The sequence below is a fragment of the Chrysemys picta genome, chromosome 1 (assembly GCF_011386835.1).
Source record: "Chrysemys picta bellii isolate R12L10 chromosome 1, ASM1138683v2, whole genome shotgun sequence".
In the NCBI taxonomy this organism is placed as follows: domain Eukaryota; kingdom Metazoa; phylum Chordata; order Testudines; family Emydidae; genus Chrysemys; species Chrysemys picta.
The window spans coordinates 208697051-208716410 of record NC_088791.1 but is presented as its reverse complement, the minus strand read 5'-3'; the positions used below and the strand labels follow the sequence as shown (position 1 = coordinate 208716410).

At 40.6% G+C, this 19360-nt stretch overlaps 1 protein-coding gene across 32 annotated transcripts in view; it reads right to left on the bottom strand.

Moving 5' to 3' along the window:
* Nucleotides 1-1861: 1861 nt before the first annotated feature.
* The window catches only part of DMD (dystrophin), a 2010563-nt gene continuing 1993064 nt past the window's right edge, over nucleotides 1862-19360 (bottom strand). For 25 of the 32 annotated variants that reach the window (XM_065590838.1, XM_065590818.1, XM_065590869.1 and 22 more), the window contains one exon: nucleotides 1862-4296. In XM_065590838.1, the coding sequence (XP_065446910.1) occupies nucleotides 4199-4296 (98 nt within the window). In that variant the 3' untranslated portion in view covers nucleotides 1862-4198. Of the gene's footprint in view, nucleotides 4297-11774; nucleotides 11807-19360 lie in introns of all 32 variants that reach the window. The other 7 variants (XM_065590858.1, XM_065590891.1, XM_065590910.1 and 4 more) reach the window with 2 other exon arrangements.

Here is a 19360-nt window from a genome sequence, read left to right as displayed (position 1 = left end):
GCACAGGGACTACTTCAGGGAAAGGGGCCAGCCACCTGATGGTGATATAATCAGCCTGCACCATTTAGCAATGTCATGGTCCTGTCTTTGCAATTCACCATAGCTGAGCACTCAGGAGGGTGACAAGAGGCAGCAGATTATAAAGACGAAAGTTTACAATATATTTGCTCAGGAACACAGCTTGAAAAGCATCTATTGTTAAATACAGCTGTCTGACAGCAATGGAAGAAAACATTTTAAAAGGGCCAGGAGTGTTGAGGATTTTTTTTTAAAAAATGCCACATTATCTGGAGTTGTTCTTCAAACATCTTACCAAATGCCCAGACATCTCTTACAGAGCAAGCACTTTCATAATGCTCCCTGAACCACATTTTTATCAGCCACATGCGTGATGATGTTTTGTGGTCTGTTGGCAACACATATGGCAGCAACGGTAGCCCATAGAGCTAGCATTAGCATTTATTTTATTTAGCAGTAATACAAGGACCCTACCTGGGAATAGTGTGTGTAAGGGGGGATGTTTAGCCAGAACACCACCAGCCAACCACAGGACCATGAGTTAACACTAACTTTTGGATATTTTAGCAACATCTGCAGCTGTCTCTCCACAAAAGTGCCATGGCAATAAATTGAGGTTATTAATATACTAATCGGTGGGAGAAGGGCACCCCCAACATTAGTAGGGTGAGGAAATACAAATAAAGAAACCCCGACTGAATATACATTAGCCATAGTAACATCAGTGTAATGCGTTATAAAAGTTGTATTCCAGCCTGTGGGCAGGAGGAGAGAGAAATGTAGCCCTTGGGAGGGCCCAGTGGTGATAAGGAGGAAGATACTGGCTAACATTTCAGGTTGTTTTGCAAGGGCTGGTCTGAGTATATAGATAGTCAGCTCTACATTCTGTAGTATCGCTAGATATCGTGCGCCATTAGAGTGTTTGTAATTTAGCTAAATGTATTAATGAACTATTACAAATACAGACGTGTTCCTAAAGTGTGAGTGTTGCAAATGTGCACATCAGAGTTCCCAACTAAATAGTAATTTTAATAATACTGGGCCTAATCTTAAGACAAGAGCCTGTCAAACCTCAGAGTGATGACTGGGAATTCTTACATAATCACTATAATTATTTACGATTCATAGAGCTACATAATGTGGTAGAAGACCTTTGAATTGCTACATAAATGCCTAGAATTTGATTCTTAGATGTGGTTTCACTCTTCAGACTGAACAGGAAGCAAGGCATTGGCAGCCCCTGGAGGGCTGTGCGTGGGAGAAACACACTAACAAGAAAGAGCAATAATAAGGGAAAAACAATACCAGCCCAATGTCTCCCTGGAGTGTCAATAGATATTTCTAAACCACTGTGGCAATGCCTGTAGACAAACACTGAAGAAAGTATGCAGAGACCTTGAGAGGGAAAGTACAAAGCCAAAGAGAGGAGTGTGTGTGTGTGTGTGGGGGGAGGAAGGATTAGAAATAATTCCAGCAATGTGGATTTTACAGCTGCTTCCCACAACAAAAATATTCATGGATGGAGTTGAATTTTGTTTACATTCAAGGTATAATGGCCTGTTCAGAATGGGTAGTGCTGGTATGAGCTTTATGCCTTAGGTTAGCCCCACATGTTACAAAACAACCCCTCCGAGAGACAGCTGAGGTTCCCTGCCCCTTCTCCCAAATCATGTGGGATTTCTATGGGTGCTGCCCTTGGCATCCAGCCCACTGAGTACTTTGTTGAGGGGTATATGGAGTACATTAAGGAATAGACTAGATGGCATGTCAGCCAGTGGAGCTCAATAAAGAGCGGATTACTGGAAAAGAAAGCCACTAAATAAATGCTGCACTTCCATAAAGATTAATAACATAATTGCGTGCTTTATTGATATACACAGTAAAGCAGTATATAATACAATAGTAAGGCATATATTTGGTGAAATTTGATATGTTGTGAAAAATGCAGTAAAACTGAAGTTTATAAAAAAATTAGTAAATGTTACAGTGTTGGTGTTAAAACACAATATTTTATGATACCCAAGGAATAAACCAGTACTGAGTAACAATGAAATAACATGCCATATGATATTTATGTAGTCAGTTACAATGATTATGTTTTACAGTTTAATACTTTGTGGTTATAAAGAACATGAAATAATTCCCAAATTATGCTTAAAAAGCAGCAATAAAGCTCTCAACTTTTTAAATATTTTTAACAGATTCACTCCAAAACTAATGTCTAGAAAGTAAAAACCAACCAAAATAAAACCCTGATGAAAACAATCGTGCAAGCCATTTACCTCTGATTTTTTAAAGAGGTTTAACTTACAAGCACAAAAGAAAAAAAGAAAAACAAATCCATTCCCTTAGATCTTGATTTGAACTTTCCTGAAGAAAGGCAATCAGAAGCAAACAGGGTACCCACTGTAAATAAAGCTTTTAAAGAGCTCTTTATCATGAAAGTGATCTGGGTTTCTTTTTAATGTATTAGTATTAAATGATGAGACCGGTTCACACAATGGACAAGTGGTGACAATGTAACATCTGTACGTAATTGTCAGGAACACCACAAAACCAAAGTGAGGTAGAAATAGCATGACTAGCCATGTTCAATGTTAACTAGCATTCAAAATAAAATAAAATCTCTCTCAACTTTTAATTACACTTCGTACAAGAAGAGGTAACAGATTTTTACCCTTGCAAAGTAATGTAAGTCAGATGGTGTATTTCTATGTGTTATAAAAGGAAATTAAAAGCTGATAAAAGAAAATGAAATGGTAAAGCTTTTGCTAACAGCACCTCATACCCCAACCTACCCTAATGAGTTGCTGTTGAACCGTTTAACCTATTTTCTCTTCTCCCTCTCCCAAGTCATTGTGAATTGTGCGGTATTACTTGCAGAAAAAATGGGGAAGAACAAAATACTGAGGGGACAAGGGTGGGGGAGGGGGAAGAACCTTGTTTTGCTGATGAACATTTCATGGAACAGTGTGGCACCTTCAACTGCTTATCATACAGGAACAGTAGTAATTCTTTTACACTGCCCCCCAAAGCTTTAAACACTGTGACTCCTTGGAACTTGCTGCCACAAGGGGTTGAGATAGATATTGTGGATGTGTTCACCTCCCCACCCAAAGATTGGGTAACTTTATGATCATTAATAACATTGGTAGCTATGCAATCTATGATGATATATGAACAATCACTTCATGCTTCTAGACAGAAGCTGATCAACAGCAGGGAGTCAGTAAGGAATCTCCTTCCCTCCACCTACAGTATCTCAGAAAGGTGGCATTATGGGTGGGGAGGAAGCATATCAAACTTCTGCTGAAACATCATGTGCTGGCGCTGCCAGAGGCAGGGTACCGGACAATAAGGTCCAAAGGTTTAATCCGGTAAGGCAATTCCCATGTTTCTTTACTACAACATTCAGGATTTTAGTCGGCAGAAGAAACAGCTGGAGTATAGGATATTAATGAGATTTACAATTTATTTTTGCAAGCTCTGAAGAGAGCATTGTCATGTAATGTGCTCTTTCATTTCATTATTGCAGACTAGCTGGATGATTCATGTAATCCTTAATTTTATCTGGAAAGAGGTGGAAAAACGACCTCAGTTGGAAGTTAAGATGTTTTTTTTAAGCCAACCTTAGTCAGACAAAAAACAACGTGAAAGGTAAGTCAGTTGTTTTGGTGTTGCTGCAGAAAATACTTCCTTTGCTAAGCAGGGAAAAGAACACAGAACATGAATACATCTCTGGTACAGTTACAGAGCTGAAATGATACTAAATAAATGCATTGCCTCCATTTTTTTGTTTTTTTTTTTTAAAGGGGGTTTCTATAAACAATTATTTTTTTATAAAGCACACTTTAGTTTACAATCTTTCTTTATAACTGTTATAAATGTTTTTAAACAACCCGAAATGCGTTCCATATAAAGAAATGGCAAGTTATTTAGCTATCAAGATTTTACATGTAGTTTTCTTATAATTTTGTACAATTGCATAGACGTGTAAAACCTGCCATTGTTAACAAAACAATAACAGACTTAGGAAACTACTGAAATCTACAGTATAGTACCACTACTCTTCACAAAAATATAGATTTGTTTTCTTGTAAACTCTTACAGTCTAATCCTCTTTGTTGTATGAATTTTATAAAAACCATGCGGGACGCCTGAAGTTGTAAAACACATCTTGCTATTCTAATGCCTTGTCATCAGTCATCACTGTAACTAAGGTTTCCATTGCTCTGCCCAAGTCATCTGCCATGTGGAAAAGGCTCCCTACATTGTGGCCTGAAAAACAAAAGGCAAAGAAAAGGACATTAATAACAGGGACAGGACAGTGAATTGTTATGAACATTATGTATAAGAGAAGTAGACACAAATCACTCTCCATGTATATCTCTGCACAATTTCATGCTGAGTACAACATAGAATATTGTACCTAAAAATCCCCATACTACAACACATATAAAAAGTCATTTGTAACAGCGTGACATTCATAGCACAATTGTTAGAAGAGCTCAGTAAATCTTGCAGAAAACGTCACAACCAATACTGGTTTGAATTTGTACAGTAATGCACTTTGGCAATGCTCCATGTGCTCGCTTTCCAAACACGTACAAGTGCTCGAGTCGTATTGGCAGGAATATTCATGGCAAGCAAATTTCAAAGTCACATGCATAAGTATCCACATAAACCACATTTTAGATTTGCACCCGTATTAAATGGGTGCTGGAAGTGCTTGATCACTCATCCGATCAGTGAATAAAAAACAACCGGACCAATCATAACTAACACAGCTTGACTAGGGAATAATCCAAAGTCAGTTAGGGTATGTCTGCAAATAAAACTACGTGGCTGGCCTGTGCCAGCTGACTTGGGCTTGGGCTGCAGCCTGAGCTCTGGGACCCTCCCACCTTTTAGGGTCCTAGAGCGGAGGCTCTAGCCCAGTGTTTCTCAAACTGGGGTCGCTGCTTGTGCAGGGAAAGCCCCTTGGTGGGCCGGGCCGGTTTGTGTACCTGCCCTGTCCGCAGGTCCGGCCGATCGCGGCTCCCACTGGCCGCGGTTCGCCGCTCCAGGCCAATGGGAGCTGCTGGAAGTGGCGCGGCCCGAGGGACTTACTGGCCGCTGCTTCCAGCAGCCCCCATTGGCCTGGAGCGGCGAACTGCGGCCAGTGGGAGCCTTGATCGGCCGGACCTGCAGACGGGGCAGGTAAACAAACCGTCCCAGCCTGCCAGGGGCTTTCCCTGCACAAGCGGCGACCCCAGTTTGAGAAACACTGCTCTAGCCCAAGCCCAGAAGTCTACATTGCAATGAAACAGCCCTTTAGGCTGAGCCAGCTGGCATGGGCCAGCCGTGGGTGTCTAACTGCAGTGTAGACATACCCTTCAAACCAATGTGAATCAGGCCTGAGTCTAAAACTGTTTGTGATCCAACTAAAGGATTAAGAACAATTGACAACTACATTCCCTGAATCCTTTCAAATAAATGTATTCAAGGAAACTGCCATCGGTTTGTGGATACTCCACTAGCAGCAAGAGAGGCTACATTTATCAGATACATTATTTACTGTGGTTTATTTGCTCAGCTCTAGTCACTGGTATCAAGGGGAGATCCTGAAATATTATCACTTTTGGTTATACATCTCAGATGGTTTATGTCATTACGAGAGCTACCTTCATGGCATTTTAACTTTTTATTAACCAATAACTACTACTTTATATTAAAATCAGACAAAGATATGCTGAAATAGCATGAAGAGTTTGAGTCACCAAGAACTCCGGTGCTAGAAAGTCTGTTCAGAGAAGAGTTGCAACAGGATGTGGCACACAGCAGCACCCAGAGTTGCTTGGCACAGTCCACAAAGTGAGACGAGTCAGTCGAGGACAGGACAGGACCAGGACACTCAACACCTCTCATCATCCTGGTCCCATCAACTAGAGCTTCCCACCCTAGTGGATGGAATTTCTGCACTGATGCAGGGGATACATTTTGCACTTCCCCACTCAAGTGGAGTAAATCAAACTCACAAAGAAAAGATACTAGGAGTTAAGATCAGACTCTTTCATTAAACTGTTGTGCCTAAATATTACAGTATATAGATAATCATGCACTGTTGACATTTCTGCGGTACCAAGATGGTAGAGCTGAATTAATTAAAACTTGTGGGACTGAAACTTTAAAGTAAATCATTTAAATTCATTTACTGTGTAAAGGAATCAGTTCAATGCTCATAAAAGTGAGGGGCTAATATCACTTGCTTGAACCAATCATAACACAGCCAAGTATTTATGTAAACTTCCCCACACAATTCTGGCAATGCTCCTCTAGCCTAACCGCTATGCTACCTCAGCTATATTGCCATCGCTGTGGCTTTGGGATGTTCACAGTGGCAATTAGGAAGAGAATGTTAAATGTATTCTCATTGGTGATTTTAATTTAAATTAGATAAAGCATGAGAGAGAATGAGGCAGTGAGCAATCCCACAAGATGTAAAGAGGCAGGATAAAATGAACAATTCACCCTCCCCTCCTTTCCCTGTTCAGTCTCTCTCTTTTGCTTTTGTGAAAAAGACCAAAGGATGCTGCTCTATGCTGCGGATGGCAAAATACAAACTTTAGAAACAACAAACCCTAAAAGTGGGACTAGCTGGCTCCCACAATTGATAATTGGTATTAAGAGGCTTTCAGCTGTAAGTAGACAGTTCAAATCCAGCTAAGTCAGTAGTGACCAAACATCATCATAATCTAACTGCTATCTTGTGGCCTCCATGAAATAATATTTGCAGTCTCTGTCCAGTTCCTGGTACCATTGTAAATTGGCACCCTTGCTTTACGTTGACCAGCAACATCAAAGACTGAATGACCACGGGGCATAAGCTAACATGTCACTGCTGGCACTGATCCTTTCACAACAAGGCTAGTAACTAAGGGCTGTGTAAGGAAGTTTGCAACACTGCCTCCTTTGCTGTGGATAAATAAAAGATTTCAGCCTCCTGGACTATCCATGCGGCACCTTTCACAAGTTACACATTCACACTTCTAATCTGAAAAATTAGGGTATTTTTCTTCACTCCCTACCTATGCAAAAACAGCAGAATCATTTTTGCTCAACCTTCTAAATAAAGAAATATTGCTATAGACAGATCTAGCTCTGGTGGATTTCAGTACTGGAAAATTCAGCCTAAAAAGGGAAAGTTTGAGTAAGTCAAAAATGAGTAAAAAACACCTTTTGAAATGAAGGGGCTTACATAATAAGAATGGCAGCTGTCATGTGACGCATTTATATGCGTATGTATGGCATGGTATAACAGGTTTATTGGCATACATTTGGATTGACCTCATAATCTGACACAGTCCACTGAACACTTCAGTCCTGCAAGCTACTTTCAACAGCCTCTATTTTAGTCTTTAAAGCACCTATCACAAAATTATTTCTTCACCCACATCTACCCCAAACCATGGACTCGGAAGGGCTGAAATTATAATGGCCAAACATCAATGAGTGGCAATATTAAAACTGTCAGTGATCCCGGAGTCGCACTCAGCTATCTTGTGATCTGCTATCACTAGAAACAATTCTGGGATTCCAGTTTTTCAAGTGATATAACATCATTCATTTCTAGCCCTGGCAGACCAAGATATCAGACCTTAAATCCCCAATTCCCTGGATTTATGGAAAAGCTATTTTAGATCCTTTTTAGAAATATTTAATATTTGTTCATACTATTTTTCCTGTCATTCAGAGCTCTGGTAACTAAGGCAACCTGATTTTACAGGCAGAGGATGAGCAACAACAATATTAATAAAAAAATTTTATCAATAAAATATTTTCTAAACTGTGGCATAAGCAAACATAAAATGTAGCATAATGAATGACTTATACAGGCATCCAAAATGAGGGCCAATAAAACCTTTATGCTTCTAGACGCCACCTTGTATTCTATTATTATATCCAAATAGTATAACAATAGTGCAATACGTTTTTTTAATTGCTACTGCTGTACTTTTGGGATTATCACAACTACTCCCGTGTGTTTGGAGCCAAGAGCAAGTTATGTAGGTCATCCCATATAAGTGGCAATAACAAAAACTTTCTCCAGTATGGTATATCATGACATATTTTTTGTTGCGGCCACCCCATTACTTTTAAAGCTACTTGCTGTGTTTCAGTTTTTGATCTCCCTGTGGTCCCCTCCCCTCCACTTGCTAGTATGGTATATTAGCACTGAAAGTACATTAGAATTAGCGATGTAATTTCTGTGGGTGGAGATTAGCAACATCGACAATAAAAATAAAAAATACCTTAACAGAGGAGTAGCCTGCAAATGTACTATCTGACCTGAGTAAAGGAGGGCCTGTCACTGCCCAGACTGAGCGGTGATTCAGATTCACAATCCTGTCCCCTCCCCCGCTTGTTCAGGATGGGGGAGTAAATTACTGCACATCTTTTCTGCATCATTACAGCTCATTCTTCCAGATCCTCCCACTCTCTGTGTCCCCTTGTTCATGGGGTAAGGGTGGGAGAGATAAGAGGTGAGTAGCCCTTGCGGTCCTCATCGGCTGCAGGCCCAGTTCCAATCCAAGTAGCCCTTCCTTAACCATGCTGGTGAGAAAGTCAATGTGGGTGTGCGGGTTGTTTATTCTCTCAAGACCATTGGGATTTGAGAACAATATAAGCATGGCTTTCCTGGCCATATGTGCACTACATAATAATAATCCTATAATGCCTATACCAGGAGGACTGTTGTTACACTTCTGTTGTATTTTTGTTTACTGGAACCACCTGAAATACAACATTTCTATATTTCTTATTAAGATGCAGGAAAAAAGGGGGAAAAAATGCTGGCCCAAAAAACATTTAATAAATGAAAACAGAACAGTCTCATGTAGGATTATTATTATCTTAATATAATTGAGCTGTCAAAGACATCATTAATTCCACTTTCTTTTTTTGTAACACCACATTAAAGACAAAAAGTTTCTCAGTGCCAGTGGCTCTGCAAGGATGAAAAAACATTGTTTAAAAACATCACAATCAGCTTCAAAATGTAACAGAGGAAAAAGAGACATGGAAAGTGTTAATTTAATCTAGTCTTGTACAAATGGAGTGAACAATAATACATGTGGGCTTGCCTTGAAAGCAGGACAACAGTATATTTCTGTAGACACTAACTGCACCGTTTCTAGTCACATACAGCATGATATGTACCGTATCTGCTGAATTTGCTTTAGAGGCTGTATTGGAATTAAGGCCCCCGGGGGAGGATACAGTAATTGAATATCAATCTTGCACTGCAGCTTGTTACAGAAATAAATGTGCAGTGTTCAGACTCTAAAGACAGGCCAGAAAGTAAATTAAAAAACCCCAAACACAATACTGTCGGTATTTCAGCAGTGCAAATTTCTAACCCCGGGCCTCAATCCATGAACAGTCCTCCCTGTTGGTGGGTCAGATTCAGATTGAGTAGCATCTTGAAATCAATGGGACTACTCACCGAGTAAGGCACTACTCAACACGAGTAAGAGGAACAAAATCTACTTGTGTTTTAATTGCAATCTGGCTTCACACAAATTGACTGACATGTAAACCTAAAGCTACACTATAACTAGACAGAGAAATATTTTTTAGCATGCAGACTTCATGTACATGTGGTCTGAGTAAGAGAAGATTAGGGTTACCATATGTCCGGCTTTTGGGGCCTCAAATCCCCGTCCGGGAGGAAATCCCCAAAAGCCGGACATGTCCGGGAAAAGAGGGAGGGAGAGAGGGAGGGGGCCAGGGCTGCTGGGGCCGGCGGTGTGGGAGCCGGGGGTCAGGGCTAGCGGTGCGGGGCCGGGGGTGCTCGGCCGGGGCCGACGGTGTGGGGGCAGGGGCCAGCGGTGCTCAGCCTGAGCCGAGCCGGGCGGGAGACGCTGGGGCCAGAGCCTCTTGGCCTGGGCCGGCCGCCGGAGGGAGCCGCTTGGTCGGGGGGGCCGGACTGGGCCGCGCCCCGCCCTAGCCCCAGCTTACCTGCTGCCTCCCTGTTTCAGGCTTCCCGTGAACATTTGGTTCGCGGGAAGCAGGGGAGGGGGGAGGATCAGGGGACGGAGCGTTCAGGGGAGGGGGCAGAGTTGGGGCGGGGCCGGGGCCCCGTGGAGTGTCCTCCTTTTTTTAAATTAAAATATGGTAACCCTAGAGAAGATCGCTCTCAATCCTGCCAATTGCTGAGCACCCTTAACTCCCGCCGAGTTGAAACAAGAGTCGAGGGTGCTGAACATTTCCTTGGAGGTGCGCAGTACTTTGTAGGATTAGGCCAGTGGATTTTCAGTACTTAGTAATTGCACACTCTCTAAAGCCAGGGCAGTGGCAGTTTTTTTAAAGGCTATTACACACACACACACACACACACACACACACACACAACCTGCATTTTGTCTTTGTTAATGATGTATGGAAATATAACCAAAGCCAAAGAAAATCAACATCAAGGGCCTGTTCTGTTCAAATGGAGCCTAATCATCAGTTCTTAAGGGCCATTAATTAGCAGAATTGAATACCAAATCATTTCCATAGAATTTTTAAACAGGTGCAATCTGCTTGATGAAGTGTCAGATACTCTGTTGATGAACAAGTTAATAAGCAAGCACCAGATATCTCCCTTGAGGAAAGGCTGATCTACAGTGAAGTGGTTAGTCACTGATATAGCTGTCCAGTGCAAATGGCTGTACAAGTGCAGTTCACCCCAGGGAAACTGTACCAGTGCAAATCGCCATTTATGCCAATGTAGCACGGTCAGCCACAGTGGTGTAGCTACTCTGGTGGCTAACCCCTCCTCCCCCAGCCCAGTGTAGATGCAGTCTGAGTATGTCACAATTAGTTTCTCCCCATTGCAGGTACAGTAACATCCCACAGTTAGGCCACCTTTTAAATTCCTGATTTGTTCATTCTAAGCACCTTCTGTGCATGATTTTCTGCAAGTTCATTTCACAGCTGTGATTACACTAAGGTAGCTTCTGAATATTTTATCTTTCATAATCATTTCATTGGGCATTTCATCTTTCAAACATGAGGCCTTTAGGAGTGCAAAGAATAGCTTAACAATAAAAAAAAGTTCACTAGAAGTACTTAAAAAGGTAATATGACAACACTGCACAAAACATTTTCACTCCAGTAATAGGCAGAGAAGTACAAATTCTGAAAGCTCAGAGCATTATAAAAAGCTATTTTTTCATCAAATTGATCATTTCTAGAGCACACAGCAAATACCTTTATTCCTTTATATAATTGAATGCAGCGCTGTTAAGTCGGTGGATGTTAGGAGCATTCCTTATTGTGCAAAACTGAATTTGCAAATTAAAAAAAAAAAAGTGTGAGTTTTTCATACCTCTCAACCTTCAGTATACTAAAGGAAAAACCTATTTACCTTGATTCTATAGATATCTATAAAACAATTCTGCTTATGGACAGGAACAGGCCAATGACAGATTATGACTTTTGATCATGTGTGTCACATAACGACTTTATTTTAATATAGTCTCATCTTCTGTCATCTCCTGAGTTTCCATCTTTGTGGGGCTTGGAAGTGAGGCACACTCCTGTTCTAACATTTTCCCCATTGAAAGTTGAGAGGCATTGTATATTAGAGCACGCTTGTGGCATGCACTCAGGAAAACAAAACAAAAACAAAATAAAAACAAATAAGCTACACAGCTGCCACACAAATGCCGGACACAGAGAGCAAGATGCCATGGCTTCTGTTGGTCACAGGGAGCCTGAATCTCACTAACCTCTCTTACTGGCTTTCCGGGGGCATTTCTTCCTTTAGTAACAGACAAAGGTAGCAGAAAGGAAAGAAAAACAAAACCACAGATAAATCAATAGTAGTTTATACTGACAAAGACACTTCAGCCTCCACTTAGGAATTTAATACAGGCATAATATAATAATAAATCTAATTTTTTTTAATAAAGTGAAGGACTACAGTGCTTTTAACACCACTGGCAGTTGAGTGTTGATCAAATCAAGAGTAAATATAAAAATCCTTGCTTATTGCTTTTAACATAGCCAAGTATAGAAGTAGTTATGAAGTCTACTGAAATCAGCCAAATATAATCTTCCACAGAGGAGAGGAAGGCAGTGATGTTCTAAATCCATTTTCTAAGTGAGCAATATGATTATATTGATTTCAAGTAGTCCTACTACTAACATTTGTGCTAAAATCTTCTCCCTCTGACTTCATAATTAATGCACTCAGACTTTACAGAGTTTATTCTGCTCTGAATATCCCACTTTTGCACCTAAAATATAAAGTTACCCAATTGCCACTCTAATGCATTCTTGTACACATGTTAAAGATGAATATTTTGTGTAACATCAAGACATTGGTGTGCATTTTGGGAAGCTTACTAAGAACACAAAGAGCCTGAGTGGCAAGAGAGGGAAAGAAAGGTGAACTTTTTCAAATGGAGATGAAGCAAAAAGGATTTAGGAACTGACCAAGAATCAAGCAGGTTTCTTATAGACTTTGGAATGTAATGAAATATCTGAGAAATTAGATGTGGCTTTAACTTGCATGACTGCCTTTACTCCGGGGATCAAAGATCTCATTCACAGGCCTTGGTACATATTTTTGCCTGGACAAACTTCTCTTGAATGATACTCAAGTTCTCCATCAATATGAGGCACCCTGTCCTTCTCAACCACACAACCTCTGTCAATAAAATACATACACCCTGGTAATGTGAAGAACTGTTCTACTCTTTACGTTATCACTGCTATGTTGTTGTTATTATTTGTAGTATTGTAGCACCTAGCCGGGGACCAGGATCCCACTGTGCTGAGCACCGTAAAACACAGAACAAAAGGGGGTTGCCCTAAAGAGCTTACAATTTAGGTATGCAATGTTGGTCCCAAACTATTACAGAGACAAGGTGCATGAGGTAATTTTTTTATTGGACCAACTTCGGTTAGTGAGAGAGACAAACTTTCGAGCTGCACAGAGCTCTTCTTCTGTGTAAGCTCAAAAGTTGTCTCTCTCAACAACAGAAGTTGGTCCAATAAAAGATATTACCTCACCCACCTTGTCTTTCTACAATCTAGATACAACACAAGAGATACCAGATGAATACAGAACTACAGGGGAGTACAAGGAAACAACAAGACAACACCGGTACCGGGCAGGCAGTGATTTTGACATGCCAGCAGCCTAACCATTACTGAGTTTTTTGTAGGCATCACTGGAAAGATGAATTTTTTAAGGATGGATTTGAAGGAGGATAATGAGGTAACCTGTATACAATGAAATGTATACAATGTGTACTAATTTCTCCTCAGATGCTTTCTTGATGCCCTGTCCCCACACAGCAAAAGGTAGAATCCACCATGTTTATTTTATAAATCCACATTCAAATACACTAGTCACAAAGTCTCATCCAAAAACCTCCCCAATCCTGAAAGCTGACTGGCTAGCACAGACCTATGTGTTTTGGGGCCAAAGTCATCATAAATATTGTATTTAAACTTCCCCAAAAGTGGTGCAGTAGCTGCATCTCAACTACCATGCAGAACTCCAGCTTACATAAATTAAGAGGTTCACATTAGGGCCTGCAAGCTAATGTACTGTAGTAAATTCCAGAGGCATCAGTCACAACCAGGGCCCCAGTCGTGCCATGTAAAACCATACATGAAGGTATGGCCCCCCAAAGTGCTTACAATCTAAATCTTGCGAAGACTTATGTATGTGTTTAACTTTATGGACTGTGTTTAGTCCCACTGAAGTCAACAGGACTATTCATAGGGTATAAAATTAAGTACATACATGGGTCTTCGCAAGATTGAAGCCTAAAATACTAATTATTAATTGTGTCATGTAAAGAATAAAGGGAAAAAAGTCAAAAAGTCAAATAAAACAACAGCACCCTTAATGACATAAGCTTGGATTCTTCTGGACATTTTCTGAGAAACAGTAAAACTCAGATCACTCCCAAACAGCATGCCCAATTCTAGTCTGTCTTCTCAGCAGTCATTCTAAGAACGAACGGGTACACACTTTGTTTTCGAAAATGAAGAGGGAAAGAATTTTGTTAATAATTATGGTAAGCTGAGTTTGTAACTAATAGAGTTATAGTGCAGATTTACATTTTTATGTGCAACAAGCCAAGTTATTGGTTTACCATAGTTTAAGACACACTTTCCCCATCCCACCTCCAAAATAAAATAAATTCTAGCCTTGAAAAATGTTTTCAAACAGTATTACTATCAAGAGAACACTTTTTTGCACTTCACGTGAAATTCATTAATATATTCTCAAGCAATTTCATCATGGCCTGATTATGTATTCAAAGGTGGAAAGCAACCTCAGGTCCCACTGAAGAAACAGTGACAGAGGCTCAGCCAGTACTGCACTGTGCTACCATCAGGGACTCAAGTACTGGAAAGACCTCAGGAATCTCGGTCCCTGGGGCTAACTGAACCACAGGTGTCATGGGGAAGGTTCAGCACCTGGCATCTTTCTGGATGCTGGCTGGAGTGGGCAGAAGCACCCCTTTCCTGGTCTGAGTTAGCTGTGAGATTCACTGCTTATGGTGGCTGAGAGAGTTCTTCCACTGATTCTGTAAAATGTGGAAAGGAGAGTTTGAACAACGATGCCAGTGCTTTGCTGACTAAATACAGAAAATTATAGGATACATTTTCAGTGCTGGAAGTAGGGATTTAGCTGCACAACTTATCAGTATTCAAGCATAGCTAATGCACTGCTGAAAGTGTGTTTGTGTGTGTGTGTACATAAAAGTGGGATAAAAAAATAAAAGCAGACTTGCAAATAATAAATCTATTTTCAATGCCATTTTTTATTTATTGCCCTGAGCTCACCATAATTCTTCTAAATAAGCCATGCTAGGCGGCCTTTTTATTAAATGGTATCTTGACAAATTAATAAAGCTGAATTTTGACCCCCCCAAAATCACTGTAATTTACATCTGGGTTTATGTTCTAAGTATTTATATGACTCCTTTCACCTTACTATCTAAGCCCCTGACTGTGCACCATTGAAGTCCACAGAAACTCTGCCACTGAGTTCAGTGGGCTCAGGATAATGTTCTTCTGTGTTCATTCATAAACAGCATTTGCAAACCTTAGCTACAAAATACATTGTGGATCACAATGAGATTTGTTTTAAGTAGGTGCAGTTCTACTGACTTCAGTGGAGTTTCATCTGCTAAACACCAGGACTGAACTTGGCCCTTATTTTTTTAAAATTGCATATTGTTGCTGCTTCTTTGTCAAGCCAAGATCTCTATCTACTGTCAATAAACTCCTTGAAGACTGTGTAATTTGTGCACAAGTATAGTGTGAAAACATTTTCCTCTGTGGCCCATTATCTAGCAGGGCTAAATAAGCCACTGAGGTGGTATTTAATAGTACATTTCCTCTAAATGTCAGACCTCTGGCTTTGACATCTGTTTTGAGTTAGCATAGCAGCTGTCTGAGGCAGCTGCAGCAGCTGTGAATTTGCTGTGAGCAGCACAGCAATGGGAACATGGATGGGAAACCTCAGATTAAAAGGAAAGGAAAATTCCTTAAGGACAGCAATCATCAGGTACTCAGCAGAAATTCCCCCTGCAGAAATTAAACTGCTTTCAGCACCAACCTTTGGCTCTTCAAGGAGCACAGAGTTCTTTCTGTACTGTTTAAAAACTGTAAAAGGTTAAATTAAAAAAGAAAAAGTTATAAAAAGCTATACAGGAACATCACCTACTTTTCCCAAGATCTACTTATTGAGACCTGAGCTATGAGACAGAAATATCCAAAACACAAGTCCTGATAATAATGGGAGACTTTAAGCTATCAGGAACAGTATCCCCGATAATGTCACAGCTAACCTGGTGGCTGAACTTTGTGACCTTGTCCTCACCCACAACTATTTCACATTTGGGGACAATATATACCTTCAAGTCAGCGGCACTGCTATGGGTACCCGCATGGCCCCATAGTATGCCACCATTTTTATGGCTGACTTAGAACAACGCTTCCTTAGCTCTCATCCCCTAACGCCCCTACTCTACTTGCACTACATTGATGACATCTTCATCATCTGGACCCATGGAAAAGAAGCCCTTGACGAATTCCACCATGATTTCAATAATTTCCATCCCACCATCAACCTCAGCCTAGATCAATCCACAGAAGCAGTCCATTTCCCGGACACTACTGTGCTAATAAGCGATGGTCACATAAATACCACCCTATACTGGAAACCTACTGACCGCTACACTTACCTACATGCCTCTAGCTTCCATCCAGGACACACCACACGATCCATTGTCTACAGCCAAGCTCTAAGATATAACCGCATTTGCTCCAATCCCTCAGACAGAGACAAGCACCTATAAGATCTCTATCAAGCATTCTTAAAACAGCAATACCCACCTGCTGAAGTGAAAAAACAGATTGACAGAGCCAGACGAGTACCCAGAAGTCACCTCCTACAAGACAGGCCCAACAAAGAAAATAACAGAACACCACTAGCTGTCACCTTCAGCCCCCAACTAAAACCTCTCCAGCGCATCAAAGATCTACAACCTATCCTGAAAGATGATCCCTCACTCTCACAGTTCTTGGGAGACAGACCTGTCCTCGCTTACAGACAACCCCCCATCCTAAAGCTAATACTCACCAGCAACCACACATCACTGAACAATAACACTGACCCAGGAACCTATCCTTGTAACAAAGCCCGATGCCAACTCTGTCCACATATCTATTCAAGTGACATCATCATAGGACCTAATCACATCAGCCATGCCATCAGGGGCTCGTTCACCTGCACATCTACCAATGTGATATATGCTATCATGTGCCAGCAATGCCCCTCTGCCATGTACATTGGCCAAACCGGACAGTCTCTATGCAAAAGAATTAATGGACACAAATCTGACATCAGGAATCATAATACTCAAAAACCAGTGGGAGAACACTTTAACCTGTCTGGTCATTCAATGACAGACCTGCGGGTGGCTATATTACAACAGAAAAACTTCAAAAACAGACTCCAACGAGAGACTGCTGAGCTGAAATTGATATGCAAACTAGATACAATCAATTTAGGATTGAATAAGGACTGTGAATGGCTGAGCCATTACAAACATTGAATCTATCTCCCCTTGTAAGTATTCTCACACTTCTTATCAAACTGTCTGTACTGGACTATCTTGATTATCACTTCAAAAGTTTATTTTGTTATTATTTTTTTCTCTTACTTAATTGGCCTCTCAGAGTTGGTAAGACAACTCCCACCTGTTCATGCTCTCTGTATGTGTGTATATATATATCCTCAAGATATGTTCCATTCTATATGCATCCGAAGAAGTGGGCTGTAGCCCACGAAAACTGATGCTCTAATAAATTTGTTAGTCTCTAAGGTGCCACAAGTACTCCTGTTCTTTTAACTACCCAGGCATCTGTTAGAAATGTAATATGGCAAAACACAAAATTTCCAATAAATTCTCAATGTTCTGGGGACAATTTTTTGTTTCAGAAAGTGAAAAAGTAACCAGAGGGTCAGCTATTTTAGACTTGATTCTCACCAACAGTAAAGAATTGATAGTGAATCTGAAGGTGGAACAGATTATTAAACAATCCATTTGTAAGCACCTGGAGAATAATGAGGTTACAAGGAATTGCCAGCATGGATTTGTCAAGAACAAATCATGCCAAACCAACCTAATTTCCTTCTTGGACAAGGTTACTGGCCCAGTGGATACAAGGAAAACAGTAGATGTGAAATATCTTGGTTTTAGCAAGGCTTTTGACCACAGTCCCACATGACACTCTCATGAACAAACTAGGGAAATGTGGTCTAGATGAAAACATTATAATGTGGGTGTACAACTGGTTGAAAGACTGTACTGAAAAAGTAGTTATCAGTGGTTCACTGTCAGATTGGGAAGGCATAACGTGGGGTTCTGCAAAGGTCAGTCCTGTGCCCATCACTATTCAATATTTCCATGAATAACTTGGATAATGGAATGGAGATATGCGTATAAAATCTGCAGATGACACCAAGCCGGGAGGGGTTACAAGCACTTGGGACAACATGATTACAATTTAAAATGACCTTGAAAAATTTGACAATTGATCTGAATTCAACAAGATGAAATTCAATAAAAACAACCACAAAGTGCTTCACTTAGGAAGGAAAAATCAAATGCACAACTACAAAATGGGAAATGACTGGGTAGGTGGTAATTCTGCTGAAAAGGATTAGGGGGTTATAGTGGATCACAAAGTGAATATTAGTCAACAATGTGATACAGCTGCAAACAAGGCTAATACTCTGGGGAGAATTAACAGGCATGTCATTGAGGTAGTTGTCCCACTCTACTTGGCATTGGTGAAGCCTCAGCTGGAGTAGTCTGTCCAATTTTGGGTGCCACACTTTAAGAAAGATGTGGACAAACTGGAGAGAGTCCAGAGCAGAGCAACAAAAATGATAAAAGGTTTAGAAAACCTGAGCTGTAAGGAAAGATTTAAAACAAAAACGGGGCATATGTTAATCTTGAGAAAAGACAACTAAGGGAGGGACCTGATAGTCTAGAAATATGTTATGGGCTTTTATAAAGTGGATGGTAATCAACTCTTCTCCACGTCCACTGATGGAAGGACAAGTGGTAATGGGCTTAATCTGCGGCAAGGGAGATTCAGGTTAGATATTAAGAAAAATTTTCTAACTATAAGGGTAGATAAGCTCAGGAACGGGCTTCCAAGGAAGGTTGTGGAATTCCCATCGTTGGAGGTTTTTAAAAACAAAGTTGGACAAATATCTGTCAGGGATGGTCTAGGTTTACTTGGTCCTGCCACAGCACACGGGGCTGGGTTTGATGACTTCTCAGGGTCCCTTCCAACCGTGGCACCCTTCCAGCCCTGCGTTTCTCTGATTGTATGCTTAGTTTTCTACATGTTGCAAGACTTGCTTTACAACAAAGGTGCTAAAATCTATTCGAAATAAATGCTACCAAGTTCTGATGCTCTTTTTAATACACCTGCTCACAATCATAGAAGTTAGAGATGGAAAAGTCATATTAAATCACCAGCCCAACTCCCTGCGACTGGGGATTTGTCCCTGTTATACATTTTATAATTTCAATTTTTGTTTTGGAAGTGACAAATAAAATCTTTCTGTTGCGAAGTTATTTCACAGCCTTGTAGGAGCTCATTCTTAGGACACTTTCCCTGATATTTAGACTAAATTTTCCGTTTTTAAACTTCACCCAGGATTTTAACTGATACCTCCATGCAGCTCACTACATAAATTTGCCCCTTCCTTTGTGTTAAGAAAATTCATGTATTCCTAGACAGACAAGATGGATGAGGTAAT